The sequence below is a fragment of the Mandrillus leucophaeus genome, unplaced genomic scaffold, assembly GCF_000951045.1.
Source record: "Mandrillus leucophaeus isolate KB7577 unplaced genomic scaffold, Mleu.le_1.0 Scaffold123, whole genome shotgun sequence".
Taxonomy (NCBI): domain Eukaryota; kingdom Metazoa; phylum Chordata; class Mammalia; order Primates; family Cercopithecidae; genus Mandrillus; species Mandrillus leucophaeus.
The window spans coordinates 3,575,395-3,594,332 of NW_012100654.1; the positions used below are offsets into that span (position 1 = coordinate 3,575,395).

The 18,938-nt window shown below is 39.3% G+C and overlaps 1 protein-coding gene across 1 annotated transcript in view; it reads left to right on the forward strand.

Moving 5' to 3' along the window:
- HACD2 (3-hydroxyacyl-CoA dehydratase 2) overlaps window positions 1-18,938 on the forward strand; it is a 97,652-nt gene that overhangs the window by 42,486 nt on the left and 36,228 nt on the right. The window contains exon 4 of the mRNA XM_011971615.1: window positions 13,507-13,595. Within this exon, the coding sequence (XP_011827005.1) occupies window positions 13,507-13,595 (89 nt within the window). The remainder of the gene's footprint in view (window positions 1-13,506; window positions 13,596-18,938) is intronic.

The following is an 18,938-nucleotide window of genomic DNA, read 5'->3' on the forward strand; positions in this document are numbered from 1 at the left end:
ATGCCTTTAGCATCCATCTTTATGTGTAATGACTAATTCAAAACATATGAATATTCTTTTAACTCTTAAATAATGTTACCAGTTTCAATTCCCAAAGGATTGTGCCCATTTGCAAAATGTGAGTATGGTTGTTTCAACATAATACCAGCATTTGGGTATTATGATTCTTTTTCAATATTTACTAAGTTACTCATAGTAAAATGTAATAGTTTCTTTGATTTGCTTTATTCCTAATTGCGGAGTTGAATGTAATTCCATATGTTTGTTTATTCTGGCCATTTTTATGGGTAGTGTCTATGTCCTTTGCTCATTTGCCTATTAGCATCTTGATTTTTTTTTAAGATAAAAACAATTTGTATTCTTTGTATACTTTAAATGTTAATCTGTTGTCATATTGGTTGCAAGCATTTTACATTGTGAACATTTCAAACATCAGTTGCAAATATTTGATTTTGTCCTATTCATATAAAGACCATTAATTTACCTTCTTAGGGAGTGACCACCAAATGTTAAACGTAAATACCCATTTGTTGTATTGAACTATCTATGTAAGCTTGGCAAGTCACTTTACCTTCTCCCAACCTCACATCTATCACGTGTTGAATTGAACTTGATCGCTTGGATCCTTTCCAACTCTGACAGCCAACATTTTCTTAGTAAAAAAGCACCATATTTAAATAACCCCAGCAGTTCCTTGCTCTCTTACATAGAGAATCTTTCCCATGGATACCTTTTTTTCACAACCTTCTAGTACAGTTAAATATTATCTCCAGTCGTCTTTCCCTGCCCACACAGTATGTTAGAACTCTGAAGAAGGAGCATTACCAATAGGAGTATATTTCTTGGTTTGCTTAAGTGAAATCCTGTAATTGCTGGTTTAGTAGAGTCAAGAGAGAATGACTTATGACTTACTCTCTCAACCTTGTTGTTTATTAGATCTTGTGTTATTTCAACAAAGTGGCTATTGGATTGGGTTTAGCTTTTTTTTTTTTTTTTTTTCCCCAACAGAGTCTCACTTTGTCGCCCAGGCTGGAGTGCAGTGGCGCAATCTTGGCTCACTGCAACATCTGCCTCTTGGGCTCAAGCGATTCTCCTGCCTCAGCCTCCTGAGTAGCTGGGATTACAGGTGCATACCTCCACACCTGGCTAATTTTTGTATTTTTAGCAGAGATGGAGTTTCATCATGTTGGCCAGGCTGGTCTCAAACTCCTAACCTCAGGTGATCCACCCATCTCAGCCTCCCAAAGTGCTGGGATTACAGACATGAGCCATTGTGCCCCGCTGGGTTTAGCTTTTTGAAAAGCTTTGCATAAAAACAATTTCAAAACTATATTGAAATAGTATTTGAAATACTAATTTTGTATTGAATTATACAATATCAATTTTGTATTGAGTATATTGAAACAGTAATAGAAATACTAGTGAAGTGTTTTTTTTTAATCCAGCATTCAAGGTACTTAAGGATTATTAGTATAAGTTAGCAAAAATTGATGATATATATAATAGTTCAACTGTTTTTTAAAAGTTCAGTTTTGTTTGGCCCTGACAGTTTGACTAATTAAAAAAAAATAAAAAACTGTCTATGATGTGGTCTTGCTGGTGAAATACATATGAACCATTCATATTTCGAGGCTGCAATTAATCTGGTCTAAAACACCTGGTATTCTATAAACAATAAAAATAATAGGATGGGAATTTACTATTGGAATGCTAACTGTAATACAGAGATTTGATTGACTTATAATTGACTCACTGTGTCCTCTCGGAGAATGATGTCTGTTACCTTCACATTTTCATCTTTTTCAAAATGTGACACCCTTTTAAGTTATCTTCAGAAAGGAAATATGTGTCATTTATTTCATGTCTGTATTTTGCTCTCATTCTGAGGTTAGACTTTCAGAGTGGAGACCTCAAAAGTAAATAAGCAAGTGAGGAGGCTCTGAATGTTTGAGAAAGCTTTCAAAAAAAGTCATTCCCTTAAGAGGTCTCTGGGCCCTCTCTTGAAACCAATTTATTATTTTTTAACTGTAAGAACTTCAATAAGTGGATGAGTAAGATGCTAGTGTGGGTATATGGACAGTTGGCCATCTGAAATGGAGGAAATAGAAGAGAAAATGAATACAGAACATCTAGTGAACTAGAAGACAGTACAGCAAATTCATTAATATATAGGAACACGGCTCAAAAAAAACAAGCACCGGGATTTTTTTCCTTTCTTTTCTTTGACAGGGTCTCTGTCCCCCAGGCTGGAGTGCAGTGGCATAATCATGGCTCACTGTAGCCTCAGACTCGGCTCAGTGATCCTCCCTTCTCAGCCTCCTGAGTAGCTGGGATTACAGGTATGCACCATTATGCCTGTCTTTTTTTTTTTTTTTAAGTAGAGACAAGGTCTCGCCATGTTGCCCAGGCTGGTCTCGAACTCCTGAACTCAAGTGATCCTCCTGAAGTGTTGGGATTACAGGCGTGAGCCACTGCCTCCAGCCCAGGTTTTATTTCTTTCATGGGCACTATGAATTGTACAACTGGATTATTTTCTCTCTTTGTATTGGTTGTAAAGGAGTTCAGAACCAAGTTTGTGGTCCACCTTGAACAAGTGCACAGGCCCTCTCTGCATTAGTTTAGGTATTAATTTCTCTCATGATTTTAAGTTATTGTTTCTACCATTATTTTCCCTGAGCCTAACTTCTACCGTACTTTTCTTAATTTTGTTTTTCTTTGAGACCGAGTCTCGCTCTGTCACCCAGGCTGGAGTGCAGTGGCGCAATCTCGGCTCACTGCAACCTTGTCCTCCTGGGTTCAGGTGATTCTTGTGCCCCAGCCTCCTGAGTAACTGGGACTATAGGCACACACCACCATGCCCAGCTAATTTTTGTATTTTTAGTGGAAACGGGGTTTCACCATGTTGACCAGGCTTGTCTGAAACTCCTGACCTCAAGTGATCTGCCTGCCTCGGCCTCCCAAAGTGCTGGGATTACAGGCGTGAACCACTGAGCCCGGCCCCATGTGTGTTTTTTATTATGTATTATAGTGCTCTTTCAGCTTTTCTTCCCAAGTTTTCTAAATACCAATGGGGAATATAGTTTCACCCCAGAAGGTTTTGAGAGTAAAGGCAAGGTAGCGTGCCATAAATGAAACACCTTTGGGTCCCCTTTTATCTATTTAATGTAAAAATGGATTTCCCCCAAAGTTTTCAGGGAAAATCAATATTCCATGAAGATATAATGATATATATCCAATGGGTATATCTTCTGAAGTAGAATTGCTTATGTAGGGGTAAAATTCCTATGAAAAAATTCCTTAAATTTAAATTACTGATACATCACAGTGCAACTTAGTATCGGCTCCTAGTAAGTCTAGCACAGCTGCTTTATTCTCCAGTTGAAAGTGTTCATTCTTCCTTCATTTGAATGCCATATGATATAATTGGCTCTCATTAAGAAACTATGTTGTATTGAAACTACATTATCCAAAGGTAGTGTAAAGAACAGTAACATCACAATCATGCTGAGAGGCCAGGGAGCTAAGACCACCATTCATTCTGGTGCACATATTCACATCGTAAAATGCTGAGTGCAGTTGCCCACACTAAGTTATTTTTCCATTCATTTTGTTTTGGTTGAGTTCATATAGCTGAGTTTGAGTAAGTTGACCACTAGTAGGATGTCACTGGATTGGACACCACTATTAACATCTTTTGGGTATGCATGCCCTAGTTCAAGAAGCACTCTGTACTTAGTTTTGTCACTTAAATGGAAAAGATTTCAGTCTAGCCCCACACTTCTTACCAATGATGACACATGAAGTATCAATATACTTGATTTCTTATGTTTCTCCTTTAATATTCATTTCTGTTTCATTACAATTAAGCATGAATATATGTAGTAACACTATCCTTTTAGCACAAAGGAAGCATAATACCCTTTTAAAGTTTTGTACATATTTCAGAAATGCCAACTTCAGGTAAATCCACAGAACTTATAAATACCATAGTTTTGCTATTGGCTTCAGTCTAAGACAAATTTCTTTTGTCAGAACCCAGTAACCTAAATGTTATGTGAAATGTATTGAATATTGCTTTCTGGGGGTGGTCGGGAGCTGCAACCCCAAGAGACATGGCCAGTTTTCTATGTGCTGGGAAAAAAGAAAAGAGAATTGCCCTCTGTCAGTCCTCTGAAAACACTAGCCATCCTCTTCCCCTGAGTCCCATGGTGTTTGAATCTGCTCCAGCTCCTGTTTTATATCCCATCCTCTATTTTGGTCAGAAATATTTTCTGTTACCCTGAGATTAGCTTGTACTCTAGCAGAAAGTAAGAAAATTCCTGTTTAAGATTAGAAGTGGTTCACTTTTAGAATTATCTTTTTGCTAGTGCCAAAAGTTTAATTTATTGTTAAGAATAATGATTTTTTTTAATTTTGAAAATTTAATTTGTGTTCTTTAAAAGTTTAGGCAATGTGGAAAAGTACAAAGGGGAGTTTAAAATTATTCTAAATTCTATCAGTAGAGCTAATCTTCATTAGTACTAGTTAAATGTCATTCCAGAGAGCATTCTCTTCACATATATATTAATACGAGAAAGAAACAGTAGGTAGACAGACATAGCTTATACTATGATGAAAAAGACATTTTTTATTAACAACGTTGTTCATCAAAAATAAATTATAAAACTTTTTTTTACTCTGTGTGTGTGTGTGTGTGTGTGTGTGTGTGTGTGTATTTGTTGTTTTGAGGCAGGGTCTCGCTCTGTCAACCAGGCTGGAGTGCAGTTGGTGCCATCATAGCTCAATGCAGCCTCAAACTCCTGAGTTCAAGCGTTCCTCCCACCTCAACCTGAGTAGCTGGGATTACCGACACACGCTACCACGCCGGGCTATTTTTTAAAAAAAGTTTTTGTAGATGTGGAGTCTCACTGTGTTATCCAGGCTGGTCTCAAACATCTGGACTCAAGTGATTGTCTCACATCAGCTTCCCAAAGCGCCGGGATTGCCATGCTGGGCAGCACTATTTACTAAAATATCTGTCTAAGAAAAAAGTTATGAAAATTCTGGATTCCAATTGTGTTTACCTATATTTTCATTTTACATAACATCTCTTAACTCTATTAAGGATATTTAGGCAATACCTCTTAATTCTATTAAGGAAATTAGTATCTCTTCCCTCTCTCCTATTTTTAAATTGTTACTGATTTATTGTTCATAGCATTTATAATATAGTCTATGACCATAATTACCATAATTGTTTGGTCTTAATAATATATTTGAATGGATTTAGTGCCCACCATGGGCATTCTTATTATGACTTCTCCATTCCTGAGTTCTTTATTTTGATTTATTTCATTTGGCTGAGTTTCTGACAGCTTGTGTTTCTCAAGGTCACATAAACATTGTATGTGAAGTTTGGTGATGTCCACTTTTTGCCTTATTGTAATACTGAAATGACCTCTTGGGTGGGTATGATATCCTCGAACATACTCTCTTTGCCTCAGACCTTTATAGTGTTGCTTCATTGCCTTCTTTGGATGTTGCTGTGGAGAAGTCTAAACTCAGGCTGAGTTTTTACTACTTTGTAGGTAATTTTTTTGGTCTGGATCTCTGAAGTATTTTTTTTTGTAACCAAGCAATTTCTCAGTTTTAGTCATTCACTATCAGTTGTTATGTGGAACAACTGTGTGTTCTTTCAGTGCAGATTTAGTTTTTTCATTTCAGGTTTCTGTTCCATGTTACGTCCCCGACATTGGGGATAACAATTATCCTTATGTTGGTTTGTCTTTGTTTTCCATAATATCTTCCAGTTGCCTTAATCTTTGACTTTCCCCCTGGATGCAGTGGGCAGTTTCCTTTTGTTTCCTTGTTTTCTTGTATTCCTTTTGTGTTGTTGCCATGTCTCTTCATCTTGCTGAAGTGTTAGCAGTTCTGTCCAGCAATTTTATTTGCTCTGACAGAGGTATTACCAAATTCTTCCTCCCTGCATTTCAGATTCAATTGTTTTTCCCTCTGAGCTACAATTTAAGGATTTAAGTTTTTCTGTTTTACACATTTTTCTACACCTTGAGGACATGGGGGTACAGGTTAGGAGAGTGTATGGTTATGAAAGCATTATAAAGCCTCAGTCATTAAAATTTACATATTGATATAGGAAGATCTTCAGGATAGATTTTAAAGGAAGAAAAGCAGGGTATAGAAGAACGTGTATAAAATGCTTCGTTTATACAAAAAATTGAAAAAAGAATGTATATAAATATGTCTTTATACATTCACCTACATATTTGATTTATATACTTTATCTCTGAATGCTAGACAAGGAATTAATAATCGGTGACCTGTGGAAAAGGGACCTGGGCAGTGACGGGATTGGGAGGGAGAATTTTCTCTGTGTATCTTTTTATACTTCTTGAATCTTAAGCAACATGAATGAGCTATGTATTAAATATGTGGGCACTGCTTTCTGTTCTGAGATTTAATTGCCCTGTTGTAGGATTCCTCAACCCTGAAGGAAGTGTCGCTGGTTTCCATAGAGAATTTTGTATCAGTCTCCAACTCAGTGTAGGGCCTGGAAGGCTCAGCATGGATGAGGTGGCTCCTAGTTAGTCACTTCCCCCACTTCGCCATTGCTGTTCAGCCTCCAGTTCTGTCACACTCTAGCCAGAAATTTGTATTTCTCTCCAAATATGGCTCATTAATGAACATTCAGGATTTTGTTGATTCACCAACATTACTTGTGGGGGAAGAGACTGTGCCATAATCTTTCTTTTCCTGACTAACATGTTTTAAAATATATGGCATTAAGTTGTACCTATTCCTTTTTGGTTGCTGCTGGTAATTTTTGTTGTTGTTGCTGTTGTTGTGATTTAATGTTACTACTCTTGATTCAGTATACTTTGTATTTTGTTAGGGAGATTCTGTGATCTAATTTCTCTTGTTGCCATGTTAGCCTACTACACACCTAGGCCATATGGTCTACCTTGTTGCTTCTAGGCTATAAGCCTCTACAGCAGGTTACTGGACTGTACGGCAGTTGGAGCACTGTGGTATTTGTGTATCTACACATAGAAAAGGCACAGTAAAAGTATGGTATACAAGATTTAAAATGGCACTTACCATGAATGGAGCTTGTAGGACTGGAAGTTGCTCTGGATGAATCATTGAGTAGTGAGGGAATGTGAAGGCCAGGACATTGCTGTGCTCTACTGTAGGCTTTATGAACCCTGTACATTTAGGCTACTAAATTTATAAAAAATATTTTTCTTTCTTCACTAATAAATTAACCTTAGCTTATTGTAACCTTCTTACTTTATAAGCTTAATTTTTTAACTTTTTTGCTTTTTGTAAAACTCTTAGCTTAAAACACAACACATTGTATAGCTCTACAGAAATACTTAACATCCTTATTCTATAAGCTTTTTTCTATTTTTAATTTCTTTTTTTGCTCTTTAAAACTTTTTTGTTAAAAACTAAGACACACACACACACAAGCCTACGTCTACACAGGGTCAGGATGGTCACTATCACTGTCTTCCGCCTCCACATCTTGTCCCACTGGAAGGTCTTCAGGGGCAATAACACACATGGAGCTGCCATCTCCTGTAACAATGCCTTCTTCTGGAATACCTCCTGAAGGACCTACCAAAATCTGTTTTACACTTAACTTTTTTTTTTAAGTAAGTAGGATTGTACTCTAAAGTAACAATAAAAATTATAGTATAGTAAATACATAAACCAGTTAGTTGCTTATTATCATTATCAAGTATTATGTACTGTATGTAATGTACTGTGCTATATTTTATATGACTATTTTTATATAATGTGCTATATTTTTATATGACTAGCAGCACAATAGATTTGTTTATACCAGCACCATCAGAAACATATGAGTAATGAGTTGCGTTATAATGTTAACAATGGACATTACTAGGCAACAGAAATTTTTCAGCTCCATTATAATCTTATGGGACCATCATCATATATGCAGTACATCATTATCCGGAATGCCATTGTGTGGTGCATGACTGTGCTCAACTGTCAACCTGGTCTTTGTCAGGTATAGCCAGTCTCCCAACTTCACTAACCTGCCCCATCTGAAGGTTGCACCAGGCAGGGAGGATTTCTAGTGCTGCCCAACTTTGCAGGGCTCAGTGGTTTGGGGAGTCCTCAGAGCACCCTCATTCTGGGGAAGCAAGCAACCAATTGCCAGATCCCCTTTATACAGCTTTTGCTTAACACACACACACACACACACACACACACACACACACACACGAAGCAAGCAACCAATTGCCAGATCCCCTTTATACAGCTTTTGCTTAACACACACACACACACACACACACACACACACACACACGAAGCAAGCAACCAATTGCCAGATCCCCTTTATACAGCTTTTGCTTAACACACACACACCCACACATACACACACACCCACACATACACACACACACACTGCTATGTTTCTTTTATCTGCCAGTGTTTTTGCTTCAAAATTTCATTGCCCTTTCAACATAAATTCCCATAACTATTTCTCAAGTTACAACCTTGACTTGCCAAAGATTTGCACTGCTGACAGAGATACCTTTCTGAAACCAAGATGTAATCATGCCATCCTCCTGTTTACAAATGTTTGGTCACCCCTCATCACCTTCAGGAAAAAGTCTTATTTTTGAGAACTATGCTAAAACATATCAGTCATAGCCTGGGAGTGTGAGCTCACCAGGGACACTGTCTTCCCTTTGCATCCCCAGTGTGGAGAGCAGTACCTGGCACAGAGTAGGCACTCCACAAGTATTAACAAATAGTAGATGTCTGGTACATCTTTTTTGAATGAATTTTAGTCCATTGAGAGTTTACTAGTAAGATTCCAGAATCTCTCTGTCATCTGTAAACAACCAATTTAAATAGCCAACAACAAAAATGTCTGTATTTGGGTTTTAACATGCTATGCCATTGTGTTCAAATAAGAAGTAATGGCATATAAATGCAAAAACAGTGGGATTGACTGCAAGAAGTGCCAGAAAGAAGGAGGATCTATCTGCCAGGCACATGCCTGTAATCCCAGCACTTTGGGATGCTGAGGCGGGCAGATCTCTTGAGCTTAGGAGTTCGAGTCCAGCCTGGGCATCATGGTGAAACCCTGTCTCTGCTAAAAATACAAAAATTAGCTGGGCGTGGTAGCACATGCCTGTAGTCCCAGCTACTTGGGAGTCTGAGGCAGGAGAATTGCTTGAGCCCAGGAGGTTGAGGCCGTAGTGAACTATGATTGTGCCACTGTACTCTAGTCTGGGCAACAGAGTGAGACCCTGTCTAATAAAAAAAAAAAGAGAGAATCTAGTCTGTCTTGTCTATCTATATTCCACATTCTACAAGGATTTGTGGTAGCTCATACACAAAATATCACACTATAGTATGCTTCAAATCTGGCATGAAAGTTTCTGGCTACCAAGTTAAAGAGGGTGACTGAGTTATATAATTCTTATTGGAAAGGAGCAATCTTAACATTGAGCTCTAAAACAAATTTCCTACCTGTATGAGAGGTTTGAGTGATAGGGTGGACATTATACTGTATACTATTCCTATGGCAAATAAGATAATATTAATACTTTTTGACAGTGGTTTTTTTTTTTTTTTTTGAGACGGAGTCTTACTCTGTCACCCAGGCTGGAGTGCAGTGGTGCATTTTTGGCTCACTGCAAACTCCGCCTCCCGGGTTCAAGAGCTCTCCTTCCTCAGCCTCTGAAGTAGCTGGGATTATAGGCGCCTGCCATCATGCCCTGCTAATTTTTGTATTTTTAGTAGAGACGGAGTTTCACCATGTTGGCCAGGTTGGTCTCAAACCCCGGACCTCAGGTGATCCGCCCACCTCAGGCCCCCAAAGTGATGGGATTACAGGCGTGAGCCATTACACCCGGCCTTTTTTGACATTTTCTTATGAAATTCACCTGATAATAATGATAAGCCCAAGCTGGTGATGCCATTTCTATTCAGAGCTAAGATAATAATGGCCCGTCTATGTGGCCTTCTGTTCGTTAGCTTAATTTTAAGGATAGAGCTCTTGGCCTTTTGACTGGTCCGTTAGAGCAGGCATTTTGAGATTGTGCTGTCACATGAGGGCCTGAACTGCTGTTTGCTGGGTGACTGGTTGAAGTAGTTGTCTATGCTACAGAGAAACTAAGTGAGAGTTGGTCTGAATGACATGATTTGAGGGAAATTAAGGTGTCTAAGTAGGCGAGTTCACAGGATAGAGATGGTAGGAGCACCTGCAGGCAAGACCAGAAACATCTTGATGTCTACGTCAATTAGAAAGTATGATCAGCTTTTCGTTCATTATGTATTAAGATTAAAATTTACTGCCAAGGGCGTGCTAAGATAGGCACTTTTGTATATTGCTGGTAGAAGTATAAATTGATAATAAACTTCTTGGAAAGCAATTTCGCAATATATTTCAAGAGCCTTAAAAACATTCATGCCATTTGACCTAGTACTTCTACTTCTGGGAAAATGTCCCAAGGAAATAATCCTTTTTTTAAAAAAAGGTCTAAGCCTCAAATTTTGAGTGTTATTTGTAATGCTTCATTACTTCATTTATAGTATCAAGAAATTCGAGGCAATTTAAATGTCCCACAGAAGGAGAATAAACAAACATGTTCACTCAAAGGAATATCATGATTTAAGCTAAAATCTTTTGAAGAAGAGAAGATAGAAAATTCTTAAAATGTTAAATGAGAAAAGCAAAAGACAATATAAACAGTAGAAGTTAAACTGTTTTAAAATATACTTAGAAGGCTGGTGAGAAATACACTAAATAATAAATATTTTGTGTGTGTGTGTGGATACTAAAGCATTTTTAAGAAAAACACTGTTGGCCAGGTGTGGCTCACTCACACCTGTAATCCCAGCACTTTGGGAGGCCGAGGCGGATGGATGACCTGAGGTCGGTAGTTCAAGACCAGCCTGGCCAATATAGTGAAACTCCGCCTCTAACAAAAATACAAAAATTAGCCAGGCATGGTGGTACATGCCTGTAATCCCTGCTACTTAGGAGCCTGAGGCACAAGAATTGCTTAAACCTGGGAGGCAGAGGTTGCAGTGAGCCAAGGTCATGCCACTGCACTCCAGCCTGGGCAACAGAACGAGACTGTCTCATAAAAAAAGAAAAAAAGAAAAGAAAAACACTGTTAATTGTATGGCATTTTTGAAAGGGAGACAAATACAAATTTATATTCCCTAGAGAAGGGTGATTTATAGTAGAGAGGAAATAATTAATAATTAATAAACCTGTGTTCAGCTGAATTGCAGTTTTTGCCCCTAGACCTTCTAGTTCCATTTGTTTAAAGTTACTCTTAGCACCTGTAATCCCAGCACTTTGGGAGGCTGAGGTGGGCGGATCACGAGGTTAAGAGATCGAGACCATCCTGGCCAACATGGTGAAACCCCGTCTCTGCTAAAAACACAAAAATGAGCTGGGCGTGGTGGTGCGTGCCTATAATCCCAGCTACTCGGGAGGCTGAGGTAGGAGAATCACTTGAACCCGGGAGGCAGAGATTGCAGTGAGCTAAAATCGCACCATTGCACTCCAGCCTGGGCAACAGGAGCAAAACTCTATTTAAAAATAAACAAATAAAAAGTTACTCTTGGCTGGGCATGGTGGCTCATGCCTGTAATCTTAGCATTCTGGGAGGCCAAGGCAGGAGAATTGTGTGAGCCTAGGTGTTCAAAACCAGCCTGGGCAGCATAGCAAGACCTTGTCTCTACAAAACCTTTAAAAAAATTACCTGGGCATGATGGCGCACCTGTGGTCCCAGCTACTTGGGACGCTGAGGCGAGAGGATGGCCTGAGCCCAGGAGTGTGAGGCTGCAGTAAGAGATATGATGGCGTCATGTACTCCAACCTGGGTGACCTGGTCTCTTTTTTTTAAAAAAAAAAAAGAAATCCTTTAATTCTCAGTTCTTTTATTTTTACTTTTTTTTTTATTGTTGTTTGAAATCAAAGAAATCAAAGGCTCCCTCTATATGGGTGCTTTCCTTACAGGTGCCTAGGTAGTTATTGCTTCAACCTCATTAATCCCCCTCTCCCAGCAAAATGAAACTTAACATGTTAATAAGCCAAATATAATTTTCAGAATAGGTCTGTTATAATAGCAATATGGAAGAGTACAATTCTGCCATTAAACATTATTTTACAAGAATAGCTTAAAACATAAGCCTTGTTTTGCAGTGTATGAGCTTTCGATCTTCAATATATATATTTTTTTTTTTAAAAAAAAAGATTGGTTTCTAGAGGAAATCCACAGCTGCATATTGTCCCATCTAAGTGTGATCTGGCTAAATATATTCACTAAATGTTTGACTTACTGATTAGCTTTGTTAGCTGTATTACACAATTATATAACCAGGTTTTGTAATTCATTTATACATTTATTTGCGTATTTATTTACTTTTACTCATTTATTTATTTTGAAACAGGACCTCGTTCTGTCACCCATGCTGGATTGCAGTGGCATGATCACAGCTCACTGCAGCCTCAACCTCCCAAACTCAAGCAATCCTCTTGCCTTAGCCTCCCTAGATATAGGACTAGAGGTGTACGCTACCATGGTGAGGAGCAGTGGCTCACACCTGTAATCCCAGCACTTTGGGAGGCTGAAGCGGGTGGATCACCTGAGGTCAGGAGTTCAAGACCAGCCCAGCCAACATGGTGAAACCCTATTTCTACCAAAAATACAAAAACTTAGCCAGCCATGGTGGCATGTTCCCATAGTCCTGGCTTCTTGGGAGACTGAGGCACAAGAATCACTTGAACCTGGGAGGTGGAGGTTGCAGTGAGCCGAGATTACACCACTGCACACCAGTCTGGGTGACAGAGTGAGACTCTGTCTCAAAAAACAAATAAATAAAATAATCAAAGGTGACTCCAGTGTTATAACTCGAGGACATTGGGAGGATAATTGTGCCAGGGCTTGTAATGAACAAGGTGATTTTAAAAATTAAAAAATATTTAAAAAATAGTCTTTTATATTGTTATGCTTGTTGGCAAAATATATAAAAGCTACCTAATTTAACCATTAGATAGTGTATCAAGTCTGATGTCCATGAGCTTCCAGCACTCATTAGACACGAATAGGATTGATTTCTCAGCCTTTGTTGCCTATTTGTTTTGAAACCCATATTGTAAAATGAGTCTTATTTTGAAGATTAAGTAGTGCTTTTGCTTTCTCCATCTATACAGTAAGTGTAAAAAATACTGTACTTAGTCAGTGGTTTCTGAGAGGGTTAAGAAAGGCACCTGGATCCCATGGTTTTGTAATACCATTAAAAATATTATTGTTTTTAGGGAGAAAACTTTGTTTTAATACTGACTACATTGAAAACTTAGTCTGTATAGCAATATAGACACACCTTTCAGTTATTCAAGATCATTTTGGCTCTAAACATTTAAATTGTAATGTTTTAGAAAATGTATTATATATTGAAACTTAGTACAATAGATTTATTTGTCCATCCTAAAATTTCTTTCAGGAATTGTTCCATCTTCTGTTGTCCTGACTTCTTTCCAGGTGATGTCAAGAGTTTTTCTAATATGGGCAGTAACACATAGCGTCAAAGAGGTAAGTGTTTATATAGACTAAAATAAAATAATGTCAACACTAACAAACACTAGTCAGCTTTTCTGATTCACATGTTTGTTATGGCTAAGGAGTTCCAGGTCAGAGTTCCAGGTCATATCAATATAGCTCACATTGGCTGTAGGAACTGGGTTAATAGTGGAAAACATACCCCAGATATGCAGTGTTGTTAAAGAGAAGACTGATTAAATGGTGAAGTCCTATAATTCGAGTTCTCATGGAGGTTCAGATGGTGTGGATGTGGTCTGAAACTCAGTTATATTTTTCTGATATCTTGTTCGTATCTAGCACACTAAACTCTGGGCATCTGTATTTTTGTTTTGTTTTTGAGACGGCCTCTTGCTCTGTCACCCTGGCTGGAGTGCAGTGGTGCAATCATGGTTCACTGCAGCCTCAGCCTCCCAGACTTGAGCAATCCTCCCATCTCAGCCTCCTAAGTAGCTGGGACCACAGGCACGTGCCACCCCGTCCAGCTGATTTTTTTGTACTTTTTGTAGAGACAGGGTTTTATCATGTTGCCCAGGCTGCTCTCAAACTCCTGAGCTGAAGCGATCTGTCTGCCTCAGTCTCCCAAAATTCTAAGATTTCAGGCATGAGCCACCACACCTGGCCCAAGTCATCATTTTAAACCTATACAGTAGTTCCCTCTTATTCAAGGGGAATACACTCCAAAACCCCCACTGGATACCAGAAACCGTGGATAGCACACAACCCGATTGCTGCTGAAATACGTCTCTGTTTATGTCTTCCACCCACAAATGTAATGCCTTTTACATATTTACTAAGCATTTATCATGCCCTGTGGCCGCAACTTTTTTTTTTTTTTTTTGAGACGGAGTCTCGCTCTGTCACCCAGGCTGGAGTGCAGTGGCCAGATCTCAGCTCACTGTAAGCTCTGCCTCCCGGGTTCACGCCATTCTCCGGCCTCAGCCTCCCGAGTAGCTGGGACTACAGGCGCCCGCCACCTCGCCTGGCTAGTTTTTTTGTATTTCTTAATAGAGACGGGGTTTCACCGTGTTAGCCAGGATGGTCTCGATCTCCTGACCTCGTGATCCGTCCGTCTCGGCCTCCCAAAGTGCTGGGATTACAGGCTTGAGCCACTGCGCCCGGCCTGTGGCCGCAACTTTTGCAGTCTGAGGTTCACCAGCAAAACTAGCACAAATTTATTTTTCCTTCTTCACAATTTCACAGATAGAAGATTTGTTCCTACTGTAGGTCTTAGCAACTTCAGCATACAGTTTGTTTTGTTTCGTTATTAAGCTGAGAACTTTTACTGTCTCGCTTCAAGGAAGTTCTTTATGGCTCCTCTTTGGCGTATCTGAATTGCCAGCATCACTACTCTTGCATTTGGGGGCCGTTTTTAAATGAGGGTTACTTGAACACAAGCACTAATAACCAAGTTAGCTACTAAGTGATTAACGGGCCAGTAGCATATACAGTATGGATACACTGGACAAAGGGAAGATTTGTGTCCTAGGTGGGATAGATTGGGACAGTATGAGATTTCATCATGCTGCTGAGAACAGTGTACAACTTAAGAATTAAGAATTGTTTCTTTCTGGAATTTTCCATTTAATATTTTTGGACTGTGGTTGACTAGGTGTAACAGAAACTACAGAAAGTAAAACTCCAGATAAGCAAGGACTGTGATATTTCTTCCTCCCATACTTTTGTGTAGATACCATTTCCTTTTCATTTTAACCAACAACTCATAATTTTATCTTCCAATAGTCTCCAATGACCTAAAAATTCTTCCTAGTAGTAACTCATTTACATTCTTAAATAGGTAAGTATGTACTTTCAGTAATTAAGTGCTAGGTACATGAAGTCAAAATATTGTTCACTATGAAGTATCCAATCACTTTGCCAATATAGTCAGATATTGTCTGAGTGCTAATCCACCAATTGATAGATTCTTCGTGGGCTCTGCTTCCTCCGTTCCACTTAGTGACCACTCCTTGGCTTATGAGCACATCTGCCAAAGCAGGTAGACAGGTACATCAAAAATGCCTTACAACTCAAGTCAAGCAATTCTATTAGTCAAGTTTTTGTTAGCAACATTTGCCAGGATTTCCTGGGTAGATCATTGAAACTGGTTGGCTTGCAAAGCTATTAAATGTCTCTGTAGGTACAGGGACCTGGTGTCATCCTCCACAGCCACACTGCCTGCCAGATGCAAAGGACTTAACACATAACAGACGGTTTCACATACATTATCACATTTGAGTTTTACAGTAATTTGTTATGTACTCATTACATTTGCGTATTCAGAATTGTTTCTCTGCAACCAGAGTGACTCAGTTTCTGCTAACATTAACATATCATTTTATTTACCTGCTTAAAAAAAAGAAAAAGAAAAGGCATATCATTTTCTGAAGAATTTAGTACAGTATATTTTATTGTCTTCCCATCGTCTCTTGGATCCTCTTGTTTTTACATATGCACTGTTGATGACTTACTCTTCCCATTGTAATTGGACTTCAGCTTTTCTGCTGTCCTAGGATCATAGTTCTTTTCTCCTCATTCTCTTTTTCTTTGCACAGAACTCCTCATTCATGGTTTTGTTTAGAGCAGTAGGTGCCCTCCATCCCTGCCCTGTGTCTTCAACAGCTAACGTGAAAAGCCTGTTGCTGTGGCCCCTCAGAGGCCAGTGCTTACTATCTGTCACCTTGAAAAGCCTATTGCTGTGGCCCCTCAGAGGCCAGTGCTTGCTATCTGTCACCTGTTCCCTGGCCCCTTCTCTTGGCCAAATGCTATTTTTCCTGCCTTGGAGTTTCATATTAGCTATAATTCAATTTGTTCTGTACAACATCACATATGACTTCTATTCTTCGATTTCCTGAAGCATCTTAAAAATATCTTTATTTTCCTTAATATTCAGCTCTGCTTACTTTAATGGTGGGAACTGTATAATTAATGCATAAGAAAATTGACCTTAGAAATAACTGCTTAATCACATATATCTCGCTTTCTTGTAGTAATGTTCAAATTATTTTCACACTACTATCATTTCTTAGTTTCTTTTTACATCATATTCCCCTCTAAAGTGAACAAGAATTCTTCACTTTAATCACATTACATGTGAATTTGGACTCCTGCTCCACCCCGCTGCCCTGCCCACTTTCTTTGCTCATTTCCCTTGTTTTTCTGTACCTGTACATGATGTGCTAGGGTGTAGCCTATATAACCTTTTCAGACTAGACTGTACTTTTTTCACATGAGGTGTATTTCCTTTTAAGAAGCCCTATGGGCTGGGCGTGGTGGCTCACGCCTGTAATCCCAGCACTTTGGGAGGCGGAGGCAGGTGGATCATGAGGTTAGGAGATCGAGACCATCCTGGCTAACACAGTGAAACCCTGTCTCTACTAAAAATACAAAAAATTAGCCGGGCGTGGTGGCGGGCACCTGTAGTACGGCACTGGCGGGCGCCAGCTACTTGGGAGGCTGAGGCAGGAGAATGGCATGAACCCAGGAGGCGGAGCTTGCAGTGAGCCGAGACCGCACCACTGTACTCCAGCCTGGGTGACAGAGCGAGACTCCGTCTCAAAAAAAAAAAAAAAGAAGCTCTATGGGACATGCATCATTGATTGCCATTTTAATTCTCTACGCAGTGGAATGCTAGTCACATAAATGTCATCATGTACATTGTGAAACTAAAAAGTGATCCGATGGTGTTCTCTTATGACGTATAAGGATCCACCCATCAACTAGTGTGATACCTTGATCAGCAGGATATTAATGAAAAAATTTGAATCAATACACAGAAGCAAGAAAAGAAAAAAGAATTGTGATCTGTATGCTCAAATGCTTTTCCTTGACCTAACATAGCTAATAACCCATCCACCTTTTTCCTTTCCAAGAGACCATATAGATGAACAAACAGAAGCTCTGGCAAAACAAGTCAGCTGTGTCCCGCCCCCTTCTGGCTTGATGCTGGGCTTTGTGACACTGAATTAACCATTCTTACCAACTTTTCAGCAGGATGCTTACAAAAATCTTGTAATTAGTGTTTAAGAAAGTAACCTCCAGTTTTTTATAATAGTATTGGTTTTTGTTTGATATGTTATAGTTTACAGAGGGCTTTATTAAAGTATGTTATGATCAGTCTCTCTTAACAACCATGCCTTGAGATAGGTAGGTTGTAGCCTCCATTTAGAGTTTGGAAGCTACAGCAGCAAAGTGACTATTGCACACCCAACAAATGGCAGCGTCAGGATTGGATTCTAAATCCCAGGTCTTTCTGCTGCATCAGAGCTGCCACCTTCTCACCCTTTAAAAACATGATGACTGCCGGGCACAGTGGCTCACACCTGTGATCTCAGCACTTTGGGAGGCTGAGGCAGGAGTTTAATGCCAGCCTGGGCAACATAGTGAGACCTCATCTCTACAAAACAAAAAAAAGAAAACCTGACGTAAACATGATGTTTTAAACTGTTGTTGTGCTGACTTCTCTTACTCCCCTATGGAGTGGAAAATGCCTGCATAAGATCCATAGGTGCTTTTCCTCCTCAGCAGTTCCACCATGCCATATTCATATTAGGATATGATTCTCCTGCTAAATTATCGGTACATCAGATGTACACATCAATTGTGGGCCCTAGGTGCTTATCTGCAACACATTGCTTCTCTGTTTTTTTACTGCTCAAGTGCTCTGAGATGAATCCTTCCAATTAGCCTTTCTCCTTAAAAGTTCTAAGACTCTTTCTCAAACTAGGATGTATGCGCTATTTGGACCAGAATTACCCAGAGAGCTTATTAAAAACGCATATTGCAGGCCCCACCTTACACTTGATACAGAATGTCTGGGAGTGGGACCAGGGAATCTGAATATTTATTAGGCTTCTCAAATAATTTTAAGAAGTCCAAGGTTTGAGAAATGATCTAAGATACCTATGTGTTGTGCTGTAATTTTTGTGACATTCCCTTCTTGATTTTAATTTACTTTTCTACTTAGTTGACTTGAAGCCTAACCCAATCTCAGCATCTCTTTTCTAACTCCAAGAGCCATTGTTTCATTCTTGAGGAATGAAAGCCTTAGAGTTCCCTTAAACTGCGAAGCAAAGGTACTGTGGAATTTCTGGTGCTCTGTCCAAAATCCAGCGTCTTTGCTGATGACTAGGTAAGAGGAAGCTTGAGGAGCCTGCCTTAAGGCAGAAGAAGATCTGAAATCATTGCACTGAAGAAGCATGACTGACCTTGGTTTTTTTTTTTTTTTTTTTAAGAGAGAGACCCAAGGAATCAAACTGCCTCACACTGGGGTGGAGTTGCTGGGAAGGGTCTGTAGTGGGCATGTGCTTCATGCTGTGGGCCAGAGCCGTCAGGGAG